The 16202-nt window shown below is 26.2% G+C and overlaps 2 protein-coding genes across 5 annotated transcripts in view; one reads left to right on the top strand and one right to left on the bottom strand.

Moving 5' to 3' along the window:
• The window catches only part of LOC127284741 (synapsin), a 56342-nt gene that overhangs the window by 29224 nt on the left and 10916 nt on the right, over positions 1–16202 (bottom strand). For 2 of the 4 annotated variants that reach the window (XM_051310375.1, XM_051310377.1), the window contains exons 2-6: positions 11650–12123; positions 7572–7893; positions 5146–5399; positions 2919–3054; positions 2594–2698 (exon numbers count right to left, since the gene is read on the bottom strand). In XM_051310375.1, the coding sequence (XP_051166332.1) occupies positions 2594–2698; positions 2919–3054; positions 5146–5399; positions 7572–7835 (759 nt within the window). In that variant the 5' untranslated portion in view covers positions 7836–7893; positions 11650–12123. Of the gene's footprint in view, positions 1–2593; positions 2699–2918; positions 3055–5145; positions 5400–7571; positions 7906–11649; positions 12124–12758; positions 12890–16202 lie in introns of all 4 variants that reach the window. The other 2 variants (XM_051310374.1, XM_051310376.1) reach the window with 2 other exon arrangements.
• LOC127284743 (metalloproteinase inhibitor 3-like) lies at positions 1213–2577 on the top strand. The gene is made up of 5 exons (XM_051310380.1): positions 1213–1341; positions 1480–1609; positions 1785–1870; positions 2050–2277; positions 2382–2577. The coding sequence occupies exons 1-5, from the start codon at positions 1228–1230 to the stop codon at positions 2565–2567; spliced, it is 744 nt and encodes a 247-aa protein (XP_051166337.1). The 5' UTR covers positions 1213–1227; the 3' UTR covers positions 2568–2577.

Genomic DNA, 16202 nt, shown 5'->3' on the forward strand with positions numbered 1-16202 from the left:
TTCAACTTTGACAATTCAGTTTTATAATTTTTTTTTTTTTTTTTTTCATAAGCATCACGAGTAATCTTCAAACTTTTATTTATATACTTTTCGGTGACTTTACATTCTTTGATTTTTAAATTATAAAAAAATATCCCCAAAATTGTTTCCTGAAATTTATTTTTATTTTATCTTATTCAATTTTATTATTATTCGTATTTTATTTTTTATTTCATTTTATTAATTTATTAATTATTCGTATTTTATTTTTTATTTCATTTTATTAATTTATTAATTATTCTTATTTTTATTTGATGTTTAATTTAATTTATTTTGATTTATTTTTCTCATTACATAATTTTAATTTAATTTAATTATTAATTAGATTATTGAGGCTGGAATAAATTTGAATCGATAATCAAAAATTATAATATATAAGTATATGTATAATTCAAATTAATTTGCACAGAGCGACAATTAATTAAAGGACAATGAACTTGAATTTAATCAAATTGTTCAATCACCATCAACTTATAATCGATTATTAATCGATCTTTATGTATTCGAGGTGTAATTTCAATTTACAAGTTCCACCCTGAGGCAGGGAAACCTTCGTAATCTATTATGAAACTTAGTTAACATCAATTTAATTAGTAATTATTCTCTTGTCGATAACTCAAGTTTATTAAAACATACAAATTCTTCAATAGTTTATATTTCATATAATAATCGTAATTAATAATAAAAACTAGAATTTAAATAATTGAAATAATTAATTAATTAAATTAATATATATAATATATTCAATTAAATTTTTTCTTAAATTAATTTTCATTTCTCATATTTAAATTTTAAAGAAGTTATGAATAATATTTCTGCCAGTATAGAAATGAAAAATCAATCTTTGTAATATTTTTATTTTTAGTATTAAAATTTTTTATTACAACTTGATTATTGTCAACGTTTTACTTATAATTTAAAAAAGAAATTAAAAAGAAAATTCTACATTTTGACACAACTACTTTAGAAATTAATTAAAAATTAAATGAGAATTCAAATCAGATTTAAAAGAATGAATTTGTAAAAATAAATTACTAAGAATCGTTATTATTAATCAAGTGATTAATTTTTTAAAATAATTTTTTTTTTTTGTTAAATAAATATAGAAGTTAAAAATTTTGTTCTATGAAATAAAATTTGTTTCTCTATATACTGATAAAATGAAATTACACCTCAATATCACATTTTATGACAAATCCGTGCAAAAAATTTAATGTTAGAAATCATCAACAATTGTCAGTGTTCAAATCTAAAGTTAGTTTTTTGTTTGCATTGAAATTAATTTTTGATTCTTTTTTAAAGGTTTGTTTTCTGTAAATTAATAATTATTGTCATTGATTTTTATTTTTTTCAAAATTAATTTAAAAAATTTTTAAATTAATAAAAAAATTCCAATAAAAAATGGTAAGAAAATATAAATAATAAAATAAATTTTTCTAGATGCATTGGCAATTTTTTTGCATACAAATTTTCCTGATTGCACTATTTTTATTGTCAGTGCAAAAAATCGAAGCAATTTGTAATTGCTTAATAACCCATCCTCAATATGACTATTGTCGTTCTGATTTTGGTAATAAATACAATTTTTAATTAAATTTAATATAAAAAAAAAAATTATTTTCATTTGTAATTATTAATTAAATTTTTGTTGTTTAACACTTTCATGTATAAATATATAATTTATAAAACGAATCAAAAAAAAATATTTCTTTTCGTTTCTATTTTTTCTTATTTATGTTTTTCAGTTGTTGTAATTAAAGTCAACGAGGTAATAGAAGAAGATTACGAAAATTACTTAATTTACAAGGTTAATGTAAAAAAAGTTTTTAAAGTAAGTAAAATAATTTTATAATTAAATATTACTGAATTAATTAATAAAATTAAGTTTTAAAAAAATTAATTTAAAAAAATATTTTAAAAACGTTTTATTAATTTTGTTTTTTAATTTCTTTTTTGTCAAGATTTCTCCTTTATCGGAAAATATTAATATAAAAAATAATTCTGTTATAGTATTTGAAAAATTGGAAGAATCTATTAGGAAATAAAATTTATACTCCAGCATCAATTATGAATTGTGGTGTACGTTTTGAATTGAATAAGAAATATTTCGTAAGTGGTCATTTTGAAAATGGAAAACCTATTGTAACAATTTGTGATGCAGTGATACAATCGAAAAAAATTACAAATGATCAATACAGTGGTTTTGATAAACGCTATAAAGAAAATTGCGAATGCAGTGTAAGTTAAGTGGAAAAAAAAAGAATTAAATTTTTTCACAAAAAATTTTTTTTTTGTCAAAAATAGATCAAAAAAAAAAAAAAATTTTTTTTTTCTTTTTAAAGATATTATATACGCCGCTTGATCAGATGGAATCAGTTTATCAGGAATTGAATAAAACGACATGCATATGGGAAAGTAATCCAAAATCATTTGATTGTCAATTACGACATGGAATTTGTCGAATGGATGACAATAATCAATGTTTATGGGATGAAAAACAATCTTATAGAAATTGTATGAATAATTAAGAAGAGTATTTGGATTATTGACTCACCATTTCTCGATGATTTGGATAGAATGTTTGTTCAATTAAAGGAAAACTTTCCTTTCCCAATCGTCTTTGTAGTCCCAATAGATGACCAAATACCCATGGTTTGTCCTAAATTCGAAAATTAATTTTCTTATCAATATTAAAAAAAATATATATATTATTTTTACTATTATTACATAATTATTAATTACACTAATTTAAAAGTATCATATAAATTATATTAATTAATAATTAAAAATAATTAAAGTAATAAATTTATTTATGTTAAAACAAAATTGCCAATAAATAAAAATTTAAAAAAAATGAATTGTTTTTTTTTTTAATTTACCTGGAAGTTGTAAATTGCTGTTAAATTGTTAACACTTGGAATTCCGCCGTACATTAGACCAAGTAACAAATTTTTATGATCCTCATTAGCATCACGCAAATTTTGACGAATCAAAACAAAGTCTGGTTTAAACGACCTGTTAAAAAAAAAAATACATTTCATTAACAAATATTCTAAAATTAAAATACTTTTTTTATTTGCGTTATTTTTTTCGAATTTTCTAATAAATAAATAAATTTTATTTTTTTTTATATATATATATAATATATAAAAATGATTTGATTTATTCGGGTCAATGAACTGCAGGAAAAATATGGAAATTTTCTTTTTGATGAATTTATTAAAAAGCAAGATAAAGATGAATGCTTTTATATATATACATACATACGCTATGTACTCTCTTATGCTAGATTTATCACGATTACTCTCAATATTCATGACTTTTATCCTTTTCATCTCCATGTTATGTTCTTGCTTTAAACGCAATTCAAACGCGTACATATATATTGTTTAAACCGGAACAAAATTTCTTGCTCCAATATAATATAAATTTTTTATTCACATTTTCATTCTATTAAAATTCCAGATTAAAAAATCAATTTAAAAAAAAAAAATTGCATTAATTCAAAATATATATATGCGAGTTCAATTATAGATTAAATTTATTCATTCTCATATCATATAGAGGAGCAGCGTTATTTTAAGGAAAATTGTTCTGGCAAGTGTAACCTAGATTCGGAAATAAACATTCGTGATTCAATGGATGCTGTGTGTTTACCTAGATTCGACCACAAAAATTTTCTGTGCTTTAATTTAAATTTTATTTCACATGAATATAAGAAACAGTCAAAAAATTTCTTGACTAAAATTTGTGTGAATTTTTTTTTGGAAAACTTCCTCCGTAAATTGTATTAAAGGTAAACAAAAAAAAAGGAATATAGAAAAATGGAAAAAGGTAATTTGAACATATACGGCGCGGGTTTATGGTCTTCTTTGGAGTTGAGTTTAACAAGAAGGTCGGCAGTTAAGAGAAGATTAAGTGCCCCGTAGGAGAAAAAAAGTGCGGGATGGTAATTCAAAGAAACCGACTGGAGAATATAAGAGGGACAAGATAAAATGATGAAAATGAGAAGATTGTTGTACGAGTTATGGCAGTGCTTTACATAAAGGTGTCGACTATATTTACGTTTTTCAAAAATAAATTTTTAAATAAAAATTAGGTACATAAAAAAAAAAATGGGACGCATGAATAATTTTCATTGAGCCGAATTTTATTTTTTCGAATTATTATTTTTCACAATTTTCACTAAAATCGATTTTCAATATTAGAGAATTTTTATATAATTGAAAATTAACTTGATAGAATTTTTATTTGCTTCAATTTTTATTCAATATAATAGCAATTTTAATGAATTTTTATTATAGGTAGAATTTGTCCGAAATTGCAAATGGCCGAATAAACAGTTGGCAGAAAGATTTCGGCGCGATTTTTAAAAGTAACCAATCAAAAATTATCCTGGAAATTGTGATTGGTTACTTTTAAAAATCGCGCCGAAATCTTTCTGCCAATTGTTTTTTCGGCCATTTGCAATTTCGGTCAAATGAATGTTTGGTTATATAAAAATTCTCTAATATAGAAAATCGGTTTAATGAAAATTCTGCAAAATAATAATTCAAATAAAATTCGGCTCAATGAAAATTGTGTCTAATGAAATTCTATTAAATCAAAAAAATTACTATATGCACTCAGAAAAAACTTCGTTTGTAGCAACCAAATTTTGATTAAATCAACAATTGATATACAGTTAACTAAACATTTGGTTGCATAAACCAAACGTTTATTTAGCTCAATCAAATTTTTTCTTTGTTCAAAAAAATTTATTAAAATAAACCAAACAGTTATTTGGATCAAATAAATATTTATTTTTAGACAAATTTTGTTTGAACTAACCAAAAAATTGGGTAAATATAAAAAAATGGTACATTTGGTTCAAACATATCTTTTTTCTGCGTGTGGAAATTCGATGAATAATTTATTTTTTCTTAAATAAACGATTTTGGCTTTTCTGTATGCACAAGTTTCAAAATTTTGAATTCAATATTTATTGATATTTTTTCTTTTTTTTTCGACTTGAAACACTAGTTTTTTTATATATATATGACATGGTAGAAAAATGGATATGTGTTTTTTGATTTATGCTAAGTGAGACCAATAAAAATAACATACCGGATAACCTTGGTCCCGTTTCGGAAGACAGCCATGGAGACGGTGGTACCCTGTTCGTTTGCAGTGAGTGAGAGCTCACGGAATTCGGCTTGTTCAACACGAATTTCATAGTCGCCATGAAGTCTTCGTCCCCGGAAATATTTACTCCAGTCTGTGTTTTGATCATCGATCACCAATAAAATCAACGAGCGATCTTTGCCAAATGATTGACCTCTAGTGGCGCCAGATACCGCGGCACCCAAAATTGATGCTCCCTATTTTTCAACGAAAAAAAAAAACAAATTTCATTCAAAATTTATATTTAACAAATATTCACAAAAAATATTTCTATTAAATTTACTATACAATTTATTTTGAAATAAACCAATTTAAATTCAACATGATATTTATAGAATACTTAATGAGAAAATGTGAATATAAATAGAAGCTTGTATAAAAAAAAAAATGCAAATCCAGCTTTTAAAAACAAAACAGAAGAGGGTTTTACATAAAAAATATTTGGTGGTCTTAAAAAAAACATTTATGGAAAAAGTATATTAAAAACAAAAACTTGTATAGCATAAACGGTGCAAACTGTATACATTTTCATTAAAAAAAAAAAAAAAAAAAAAGAAAAAGTTTACTTGATATTTTTATCAAAGCAAACTCTCGTATATGTAAATCGTGTAGTGTTCTAATAAAAGGCTCTTTTCTAGAAGCTTGACGCTTTTTAGTCGAATAAAAAAAAAAGCAGAAAAATTTCATAAACTCTCATAGGAATATTTATATTTAACCAAAAAACCAAAATTAATATTTCAAACAAAATGAGAGAAAAAGTTATTAAAAATCATGTTACAGTTGAAGATGCTGAGTTGAAATTCATTATATATTTTAAAGAGATAAGAGACAAATATATATATAAATATGATAACAAAATTTATGATAAAAATAATAACAATATAATTAATAAGTAACTGCCATAGTAACTGTTGCCATAGAAACCAACTGTTACCATAGTAAATAACTGTTGCTATAGAAACCAACTGTTGCCATAGAAACTAACTGAGGCCATAGTAACTGTTGCCATAGAAACCAACTGTTGTTATAGTAACCGTTGCCATAGAAACCAACTGTTGCCATAGTAACAGTTGCCATAGAAACCAACTGTTGCCATAGAAACCAACTGTTGCCATAGTAACTGTTGCCACAGAAACCAACTGTTACCATAGTAACTAACTGTTGATATAGAAACTAACTGTTGCCATAGAAACTAACTGAGGCCATAGTAACAGTTGTCATAGAAACCAACTGTTGCCATAGAAACTAACTGAGGCCATAGAAACCAACTGTTGTCATAGTAACTGTAGCCATAGAAACCAACTGTTGCCATAGAAATCAACTGAGGCAATAGTAACTGCTGCTATAGAAGCCAACTGTAGCCATAGTAACTAACTGTTGCCATACAAACCAACTGTTGTCATAGTAACCGTTGCCATAGAATCCAACTGTAGCCATAGTAACTAACTGTTGCCATAGAAACCAACTGTTATCACAGTAACTAACTGTTGCCATAGTAACAGTTGCCGTAGACACCAACTGTTGCCATAAAAACCAACTGTTACCCTAGTAACCTACTGTTGCCATCACAGAAAATTAAAAGGCATTAAAATAAGCTGCAACGCTTATTATTTTAATACCTTTTAATTTTCTGTGATAGTAACTGGAGCCATAGAAATAAACTGAGGCCATAGTAACTGTAGCCATAGAAACTAACTGTTGCCATAGAAATCAACTGAGGCCATAGTAACTGTTGCTGTAGAAACCAACTGTAGCCATAGTAACTAACTGTTGCCATAGAAACCAACTGTTGTTATAGTAACCGTTGCCGTAGAAACCAACTGTGGTCATAGTAACCGTTGCCACAGAAACCAACTGAGGCCATAGTAACTGTAGCCATAGAAATCAACTGAGGCCATAGTAACTATAACTGTTGCCATAGTAACGGTTGCTTAGGTACCGGTTGCTAAGGTATTGATTTTTATAGTAACTGTTGCCATAGTATCTGTTGCTATAGTATCTAACTGCTCTCATAGTAACGGTTGCTTAAGGCCAAAGCAGAATAGAAACGTAACCGGAATCGTTACCGCAAACGCAAGCAGAATAATAAGAAGGACAAACTTGCCCTTTTCTAATTCATTCTTCCGGTTGCGTTTGTGGTTACGATTCCGGTAATCGCTGCTATAGCGACGGTTTTTAAGGTATACCAGTTGCTGTAGTACTGGTTACCATAGCAACAGTTGCTAACGTACCGGTTGCTATAGTAATGGTTGCCATGGTAATCGTTTCTGTAGCGATGCGATTACAAAAACAGCTTTGAAACCGTTGCTAAGACAACAGATCATCTTTCTAAATTCGAAAATAAATTTAAAAAAGAAATGATTACCAACCTGATCACGTGCAGCTCCAGTGAGACTCTGAACCCTTTGAAGAAGACTCTCCCTTGTTTTGGCGGGCGATGATGGTGCGCTTGTTGTTCTTGATCCTGGCCTAAGATTTAGACTTAGATCGCCGCCTGTTTGAGCACTCATTGGCGGTGCACCTGGTACTGGTGGTTGACTAGGTGGTTGCTGTGGACCTGGTTGCGATTGTAATGGCCTCTCTGATATTCCCTGATAAGTTTGAGATGAATCTTGTCGGCCCAAGGTGGCCATCCCAGGATCTGCGTGTGGATCATCGTCAAGTTCCGAGCTTAAGTCCCCTGACGAGAATCTAGAAGACAAGCTATCATGTTCGTCGTGACAGAATAATTCGGCATTGCTTTTTCTTTAGGTCTAGAGCTCATTTTTTTTTTTTTTGCTATACAAGCACAGCAAATGGATATAATGACATCATGTTGAGGTCCATTAATGAGGAGATGACCATGAAACGAGCAATGCCGACAGTACATGCCCGCGCAAATGAAAATGCACATTGATCCATCAAATGCAGGAGTCTCAGTGATTTTTGATTGATTGTAACAAAAAAATTTTTTTTTTAGATACACTATAAAAAGAAAGTCTTATTTTAAGGCCAAAAAGAGGTCTTATTTTAAGAGGCAACATTTTTACGGCAGCTTTGTTATCCCAGGTGAAACGATTCTACGGAAATCACTCCACGGAAATTCCATACGGAATTCCGCAAAATTTTGAAAGTATTCCTTTCATAATTTTGCGAATTTTTTTTGGAAGAATTCCAAACAGAATTGCACAAAATTTTCAATAAAATTCCACAACTTTATTTTTTGCTGATTTTTTTGTGATTTTAAAACTAAAACGAAAACTAGTCGACGATGATGTTCCTGGTGGATATAATATAGAATTTATGATAGATTAATTAATATCTAGTCGAACTTATTTGAGAGGTGAATAAAACGTTTTCCAAAAGAAATTTACTGTTTTTCAGTCAACTAACTAACGGTAGTTGAATTTCTCGACTAATTTTTTTCAGTGTATCCACCAGCAGTTATTTTTAAAATTACAAAAAAATCAGTAAAAAATACACTTAATAAAAAAACTAGTAGATTTGACTACTTTTTAACTACCCTGCATAGTTCAATAGGTCCTTAACTGAATTTAAAAAGTTGTATGGACTATTAAAAATTAGTTAAAAGAACTAAGAATTTAGTTGGGTCAAGGAGATTTTGTTCTAATTTTTAAAGTTGATTTAACTACTTTTGTTAAGTACAATTAACTACTAATTCTTAACTCCATAAAAAATAGTTAAATTGACTACACGCACATAGTTAAAATAACCAAAAAAGTAGTTACTTTTACTACTTTCAAGTCAGTTATAACTAAAGGTAGTTGAGGATTTCGGATAAATTTTTTTCAATGTACAGTTGTGAAATTCTAACAAAAATTTTGTGCAATTCCAACAAAAATTTTGTGCAATTCTGTATAGAAATTATGTGTGTAATTCTTATAAAAAATTCGCAAAATTACAAAAGAACTTCTTTCAAAAATTTTGCGGAAATTTTTGTGGAATTCCGTATACAATTTTTACGGAATTCCGTGTGGAATTTCCGTACGGAATTTCCGTGGAGTAGTTTCCGTAGAATCGTTTCACCTGGGTGGAATTTACGCAATGCAATTTCCATATTACAACTACCAGCGCTGATTTTAAGGCTCATTTTAAAATAAAATTTTCTTTTTACTGTGTATATGTTTTCTATTTTTGTTTAGAGGAATTTCTAAATTATTTCTTTCAATAAAATATATTATTTCTTTAATGAAAATATGAAATATTAGTTTCATCATAAAAATAATGGTCATGCGCTTTATAGTTAAATATTGTAAAACGTATAATATATATAAAAAACACAAAAGAAATTTTTGTCTTTGAAAAATGTAAATTATGAAAATCGCATGCAATTTTTATAACTCTTATATCATGGATATTGCAAGATAAAGAATGTCTCTTTCTTTATATATATATATAACACACAGCATCTCAAAGGATTCATAACAAATTTGTCTCCATTTTGAAATGGAAATATTTATATCAGGTATTTTCTTTTTCAAAACGTCCAATTAAATTTGAATTGTTAATGAATTTTGAATGCCACAAATTTGTACAGTATTATTTATATTTTTTTTATAGAATAGGAAGCGACATCAAGATTTTATTAAAAATTCATGCATATAGAAAAATTCAAAAGAAAACAATCGTTGATTTATTTATTTTTGTGACAAAAATTGGTTTTTTGTGAATTATTACATGTTTTACAATATTATTTTAATAAATATGTTTATCAATCGAAATAAATTTTGTTTATTGAATTACACCGAAAGAAATGTTTTATTTGGACCAAATATAATATATTTGATTTAAATAAATGTACACCCAGAGAAATGATTTATTTGAACCAAATAAAATATATTTGAGTTAAATAAACGTATATTTGTCTCAGAGTCTACTAAATTATTTATTTGGCGTAAATAAAAATTTTATTTGTCATAAATAAATTTTTCTTTGGCTCAAATAAATTTTTTATTTAAATGAAATAAAATATATTTGCAACAAATAAAAGAGTTAGTAGGCTCGAAGACAAATATACCATTTCTCTGAAATTTTTTCTGAAATTTTTTCTAAAAAAAAGGAGTTGAATTTCAACTCCCTAGGGGATGCTTTAAATGTCCCACCCTTTTGGAGTTGAAGCGAAGGGAGTTAATACTTTTCGAGTTAATTTTATGCCTAGGGAGTTGGTTCTAAGAAGTGAATTTCATTATTAACTCCTTTTTTGAGTTGAATTTTAACTCGAAAAATTTAACTCCCAGTAACGTTAACTCCCTAATTTTTTGACAGTGTACACTATAAAAAAAGGAGTTGAATTTTAATTCCCTTGGGGATGCTATAAAAGTGCTCCCATCCTTTTGGAGTTGGAAGTGAAGGGAGTTAATGATTCACGAATTAATTTTTTGCCTAAGGAGTTAATTTTAAGGAGTTTATTTGTCTCAGAGTCCACACTGTAAACAAAATAGGGAGTTAAAAGCACTGGGAGTTAAATTTTTCGAGTTAATAATTAAATTAACTCCTTAAAACCAACTCCCTAGGTATAAAATTAACCCGTAAAGAATTAACTCCCTTTGCTTTAACTCCAAAAGGGTGGGACTTTTATAGCATCCCGAAGGAAGTTAAAATACAACTCCTTTTATTTATAGTGCATTAATTTGATGTAAATAAATTTTTTTTATTTAAATCAAATAAAAATTTATTTGAATTAAATATTTATTACGCTGTGAGACAAATATATAATTGAAGCGAAGGGAGTTAATGCTTTTCGAGTTAATTTTATACAGGGAGTTGATTTTAAGGAGTTAATTTGATTATTAACTCCTTTTTTGAGTTGATTTTTAACTCGAAAAATTTAACTCCCAGTAACGTTAACTCCCTAATTTTTTTACAGTCTACACTATAAAAAAAGGAGTTGAATTTTAACTCCCTTGGAGATGCTATAAAAGTGCTCCCATCCTTTTGGAGTTGGAAGTGAAGGGAGTTAATGATTCACGAGTTAATTTTTTGCCTAGGGAGTTAATTTTAAGGAGTTTATTTGTCTCAGAGTCCACACTGTAAAAAAAATAGGGAGTTAAAAGCACTAGGAGTTAAATTTTTCGAGTTAAAAATCAACTCAAACAGTTAATAATTAAATTAACTCCTTGAAACCAACTCCCTAGGTATAAAATTAACTCGTAAAAAATTAACTCCTTTGCTTTAACTCCAAAAGGGTGGGACTTTTATAGCATCCCGAAGGGAGTTAAAATACAACTCCTTTTATTTATATTGCATTAATTTGATGTAAATAAATTTTTTTTATTTAAATCAAATAAAAATTTATTTGAATTAAGTATTTGTGAGACAAATAAATAATTTCTTTGGGTGTAAGATTGTTTTCTGAGTGAAAGTAGAAAATTTTAAATCTTTTTTAAAATATTTTTTTGTTTTTAATTTTGTTTGTTTTTTTTTTTTTTTAATAAAATTTCCACTTACCTTCGTTTCAGGTAGTTAACATTGGTGGTGAATGACTGGCGGAAGCTGGAGAATGAAATGTTGCCGGGTGATTGAGAAGGACCACAATACTTGGCACACGCGCCGCGTCCGGTAATTTTGATGGTTTCTTTTTAATCGACTGCGTTATTAGTGAAGAACTTTGATTATTTTTTAGTTTCCAGTTTCCTTATCACTTTTTTTTTTTTTTGTTCTTGTTACTGTTGTTATTATTCTTATTATTATTATCGAAGATTAAATATTTCAGTGAAGAAGAAATAAATTTTGTTTCAGTTACGTTTGTTTTAATTTTTTTTTTAGTCAGTCGTTTCTTTTATTTTTCTTTTTTTGTAGAGAGAAAAAGTGAGTAGGCGGAAAATTGATTTGAAACTGGCTTAAAATTATATATTAAGTTCAAATCATAGGGTTAAACTAAGAGTGATAAGAAAGGACAAACTAAACAATCCAAGTTAGAATCTGAAACATTTAAATCGGATTAATTAGAAACTTTTACTAAATTGCAAAAAATTTGGTTCGTTATCAAGTTAAAGGCAATTTTTTTTTCACAGAAAAATAGTAAAAAAAAAAAAATAACAAAAAATAGTAAAAAGTATTTCCTACTATTTTCTATTTTCTTTTTTATTTTAATTGAAAATAAAATTATTTTTTTCTGGAAAAATGTCTCTAATTTGATAACGAATAATATCAAATTTATATTTACAAAAATTCGAAAAAGGTATTTACAAAAAACCCTTTTTTCAAACCTACACGATTTGGAATTTTTTTTTTTTGTATTTCTCTAATATGGTTTTTCTATGTGGTGGAATTTTCCTTTTTTTTAATACGGGGGTAATCGGATAAAAATATACAATGGAAATTTGACCTACTTTTTAACGCTATAAATATATATTTCGATATGAGGGGGGAACAAGGGGGGGTAGTAGGTGGGGGTTTGGGGGGGGGGTGATAACACATTTAATAAGTGGGTGGAAAACTACTGTGCTTTGGGGAACATATTTTTTTTGTTTCCTTTTTTTTTTTTTTTTAAATTTTCGATACAAATCAAATCTACAAATATTTAAAAAAAAAAAAATATTGCCCATATACTTAACAGATAAAGAATTTTTTCACACGTCCGGGTCTTGACCTCCAGTTGAAAGTTATCCTCTGGATAAATCCCGAATTCTGCGATGTCACTGATGTTAATTGAGGTTTATTTGGAGGATAATTTTTAACTGGAGACCTGAAGAAATGAAGAAAAACTCAATAAGCTCTCTTCGGGGGAAAAAAAAAATACTCTTCTTGATTGGCGCTTTTCCAATTGGGGGCAATTTTTTTTTAGGAAAAATTTTTTTTTTCAATTTTTTTCAATGCATTATAAATATTTTTTTTTGACAATTAGATTTGTGTACAATTTTTTTTTTGGAAATTAAATTAATAGAAAAATAATTTTTTTCAAGAGAGAAAGAAAGAGAGAGAGAAAGATTTAGAAATTTGTTTTTTTTGGTACGATTTGTATAAAAAATAATTATTTTTCCTATCTGGCTGTCAGTAAAGTGGGTATAAAAAAAAGTCTATAAAGAAATTTTTTTTGAAATTCAACTTGAATGACACTACGTCTGATCTAAAATATATATATATACGTTTGAAGTATACAACACCTGAATCGATATCCTGGGTATTACCTTCCTTATAGCAAGATTTCAATCCAAAAGGGTATATGAGGAGAAGATGCAAAAGGAGAAATCAAGTTTCGTATATATATATATATATATATATTGTAAAATCTATCAAACTTTAAACTGAACTCTCTATATATACGTATATATAACTTTTGAACTGAATAATTAAAGGATTATTGATTTATGATATCGAGAATTGAATTGCGAATTCGATCGGAAATTCATCTCAATTTTCAATTTTCTGTAACGAATTTCTGTACATTTGATTTTTTCTGAAAATTATATTTTATATTTTAGAAATTTCATTTCTAACACAGAAAATTAAAAGTCATTAAAATAAGCTGCAATGCTTATTATTTTAATCCAATTTTGCTTATTTTAATCCATTTTGGTATTAAAAAATAAGCAAAAATTGGATTAAAATAATAAACGTTGCAGTTTATTTTAATACCTTATAACTTTCTGTGAATATATAAATAATAATTTTGCATACAAAAAATGATGCCTTTAAAAAAAAATCTTTTTCTAAATTTTAAATAATTGCTAAATTTTTGATACATTTTCTCTATACGAAGAAATTTTTTATTTGAACCAAATAAAATATACTTAAGTTAAATAAACGTATATTTCTCTCGACCCATTTATTTGGAGTAAATAAAAATTTTATTTATAATAAATAAATTTTTTTAAATAAATTTATTTGCAATAAATAAATATTTATCTGACTCTGAGATAAATTTAATTTTTAATTTATTTTCAGTCGTAATTTTTAAATCGTTTTTTTTCCACAACTCAAGCATAAAATTTTTCTTTCAAGAAAAAATAAATATGTTATGAGATAAAAAAAAAAAAATTATTTCTTTATAAAAATTATTTTTCTTGTCCAAAAAGAGAAATAAAAATATATTTTTAATTTAAGGAAAATAAACGATTTTTATGTATTTTTCAGAGAAATAATAAAGTTTTGGATAATATTAAAATCCACAGATGCGTATAAAAATGAAATTAAGAGTGAAATGGCTCCAAGCGAAGTATATAACAATAGAAAATATTAAATATATACCAATGAAAATTGAATTTAAAATTAAAAACAAAAAAAAACAATTTAATACCAACTTGAAAAATAAATTTAAAACGGAATTATAAATTCAAAAAATGAAAATTATAAAAGAAATGTTTTTTTGTTATAAAAAAAAATGTATTTGAACTGTTAAAACTAAAATATTTAGTAAAAAAAAAAATTTACAAATTAATGAAAAAAATAATAAGCAATTAAAAAAATATAATTATATAAAAATAAAATAATTGTAAATTTTAAAATTTATTTAAGAAGAAATTAAAACGAAAGGTATGAATTAAAAAAAAAATAATGAACTTACTTAAAAACAAGTTTATAATATAAAAGAAATTCATTCCTTCATTTTCTCAAAGTAATTAAGTTTAATAAGATGAAAACTCACAATAGAATAATTAAACAGAGAATTATATATTTATAAGCGGAAATTAAAAAAGAAGAAAAAAAATTTTTAATAACAAGAGCAGATTTACAAAAAAAAAAAATTTATTTGATTCAAATAATCGATTACTTCACTTATATAAATTTTGGGAAATAAATAAATATTTATACTTAATCCAATTAAATTTTTTAAGAATTTAAATCGTATTTAAACCAATAATTTCCTTATTTTAAAATAAAATTTGACTCAAAAATTTATTTAATTCAAGAAAATATATTTGATAATAGTCAAGTAAATTTATTTGATCTGAATAAAAATTATTTGATACGAATAAAAATTATTTGATTCAAATAAAAAATAATTTGATTCGAATAAAAATTATTTAATGCAAATAAAAATAATTCGAGCAAATAAAAATTATTTGATGCAAATAAAAATAATTCGACCAAAAAAAAAAATTATTTGACACAAATAAAAATTATCTGATGCAAATAAATAATTTGATTCGAATAAAAATTATTTAATGCAAATAAAAATTATTTGATGCAAATACTTATATAAATTTTGAGAAATAAATAAATATTTACTTAATCCAATTAAATTTTTATAAGAATATATATATTTGATAATAGTCAAGTAATCGATTATTTGAATTAAATAATTTTTTTCAGTGTAAAATAAAAAATTTATTTGCCCTTAATAAAATTTTTCTGTTTAAAACAAAGAAAAAAAGATATTAATCTCTGAGAAAAATATATTTTTATTTATAATTCAAAATTTTATTTGTTTCAAAATAAAAACATTTTTTTGGATACAAATAACCAATTATTATTTGAATAATTTTCTTTTTCAATGTAGAAAATTATTCAAATAATTGAATTTGACTTTTAAATATATTTAATTCTTTTTTTTTTTTTTGTTTTTTTTGCTCTAGAGAATAAATTCCAGTCTGCGACTAGAAAATTCCTCAAGTCAAAGTTTCCCCTCTGTAATTTTCACCCACAAGAGAATAAAGATCGGGGACAGAAATCGATGGGCAAAAGTTTAAAGGAGACTCGTGTCTCTGACAAGAATTTTGGTGAAACTTAAGAGTATGAGATTCTTAACGCAAAAAGGGTTGAACGTTGAAGGTGGTACAAGTATAAGAAGCCCGAGGGGGGGGAAGAGAGAGAGAAAAAAAAGAGAGGAGAGACGAAGAGGGGGAGGGCAGAGTTAGAATTCAGCTTCGTTCTTCACCTTTGTATTTTTTTTTTTTCATTTGTTCTTTTGGAACTGAGTGGGTGACTCGAGGGGTGTCTAACTGTTGCAAAAGCTTGTAGAGGAAGGCAACGCCCGCCTTGTAGAATATAGGGGGTAGATGACTGTCGTATCGACCCGTTACTGCCGTAGTACCCGACTTTATGCTTCTCGTGGACCA

This window comes from Leptopilina boulardi, unplaced genomic scaffold (genome assembly GCF_019393585.1).
Source record: "Leptopilina boulardi isolate dan_hultmark-lab unplaced genomic scaffold, ZJU_Lbou_2.1 LbouV2_325, whole genome shotgun sequence".
NCBI classification, from domain to species: Eukaryota; Metazoa; Arthropoda; class Insecta; order Hymenoptera; family Figitidae; genus Leptopilina; species Leptopilina boulardi.

Excerpts from the sequence above, each read along its gene's own strand:
- LOC127284743 (XM_051310380.1), top strand. The coding sequence starts at position 1,228 with ATGACAAATCCGTGCAAAAAATTTAATGTTAGAAATCATCAACAATTG. Across the intron at positions 1,871-2,049 it reads ATGTAAAAAAAGTTTTTAAA|TATTTGAAAAATTGGAAGAA; the intron begins GTAAGTAAAATA and ends ATTCTGTTATAG. Across the intron at positions 2,278-2,381 it reads AAGAAAATTGCGAATGCAGT|ATATTATATACGCCGCTTGA; the intron begins GTAAGTTAAGTG and ends TTCTTTTTAAAG.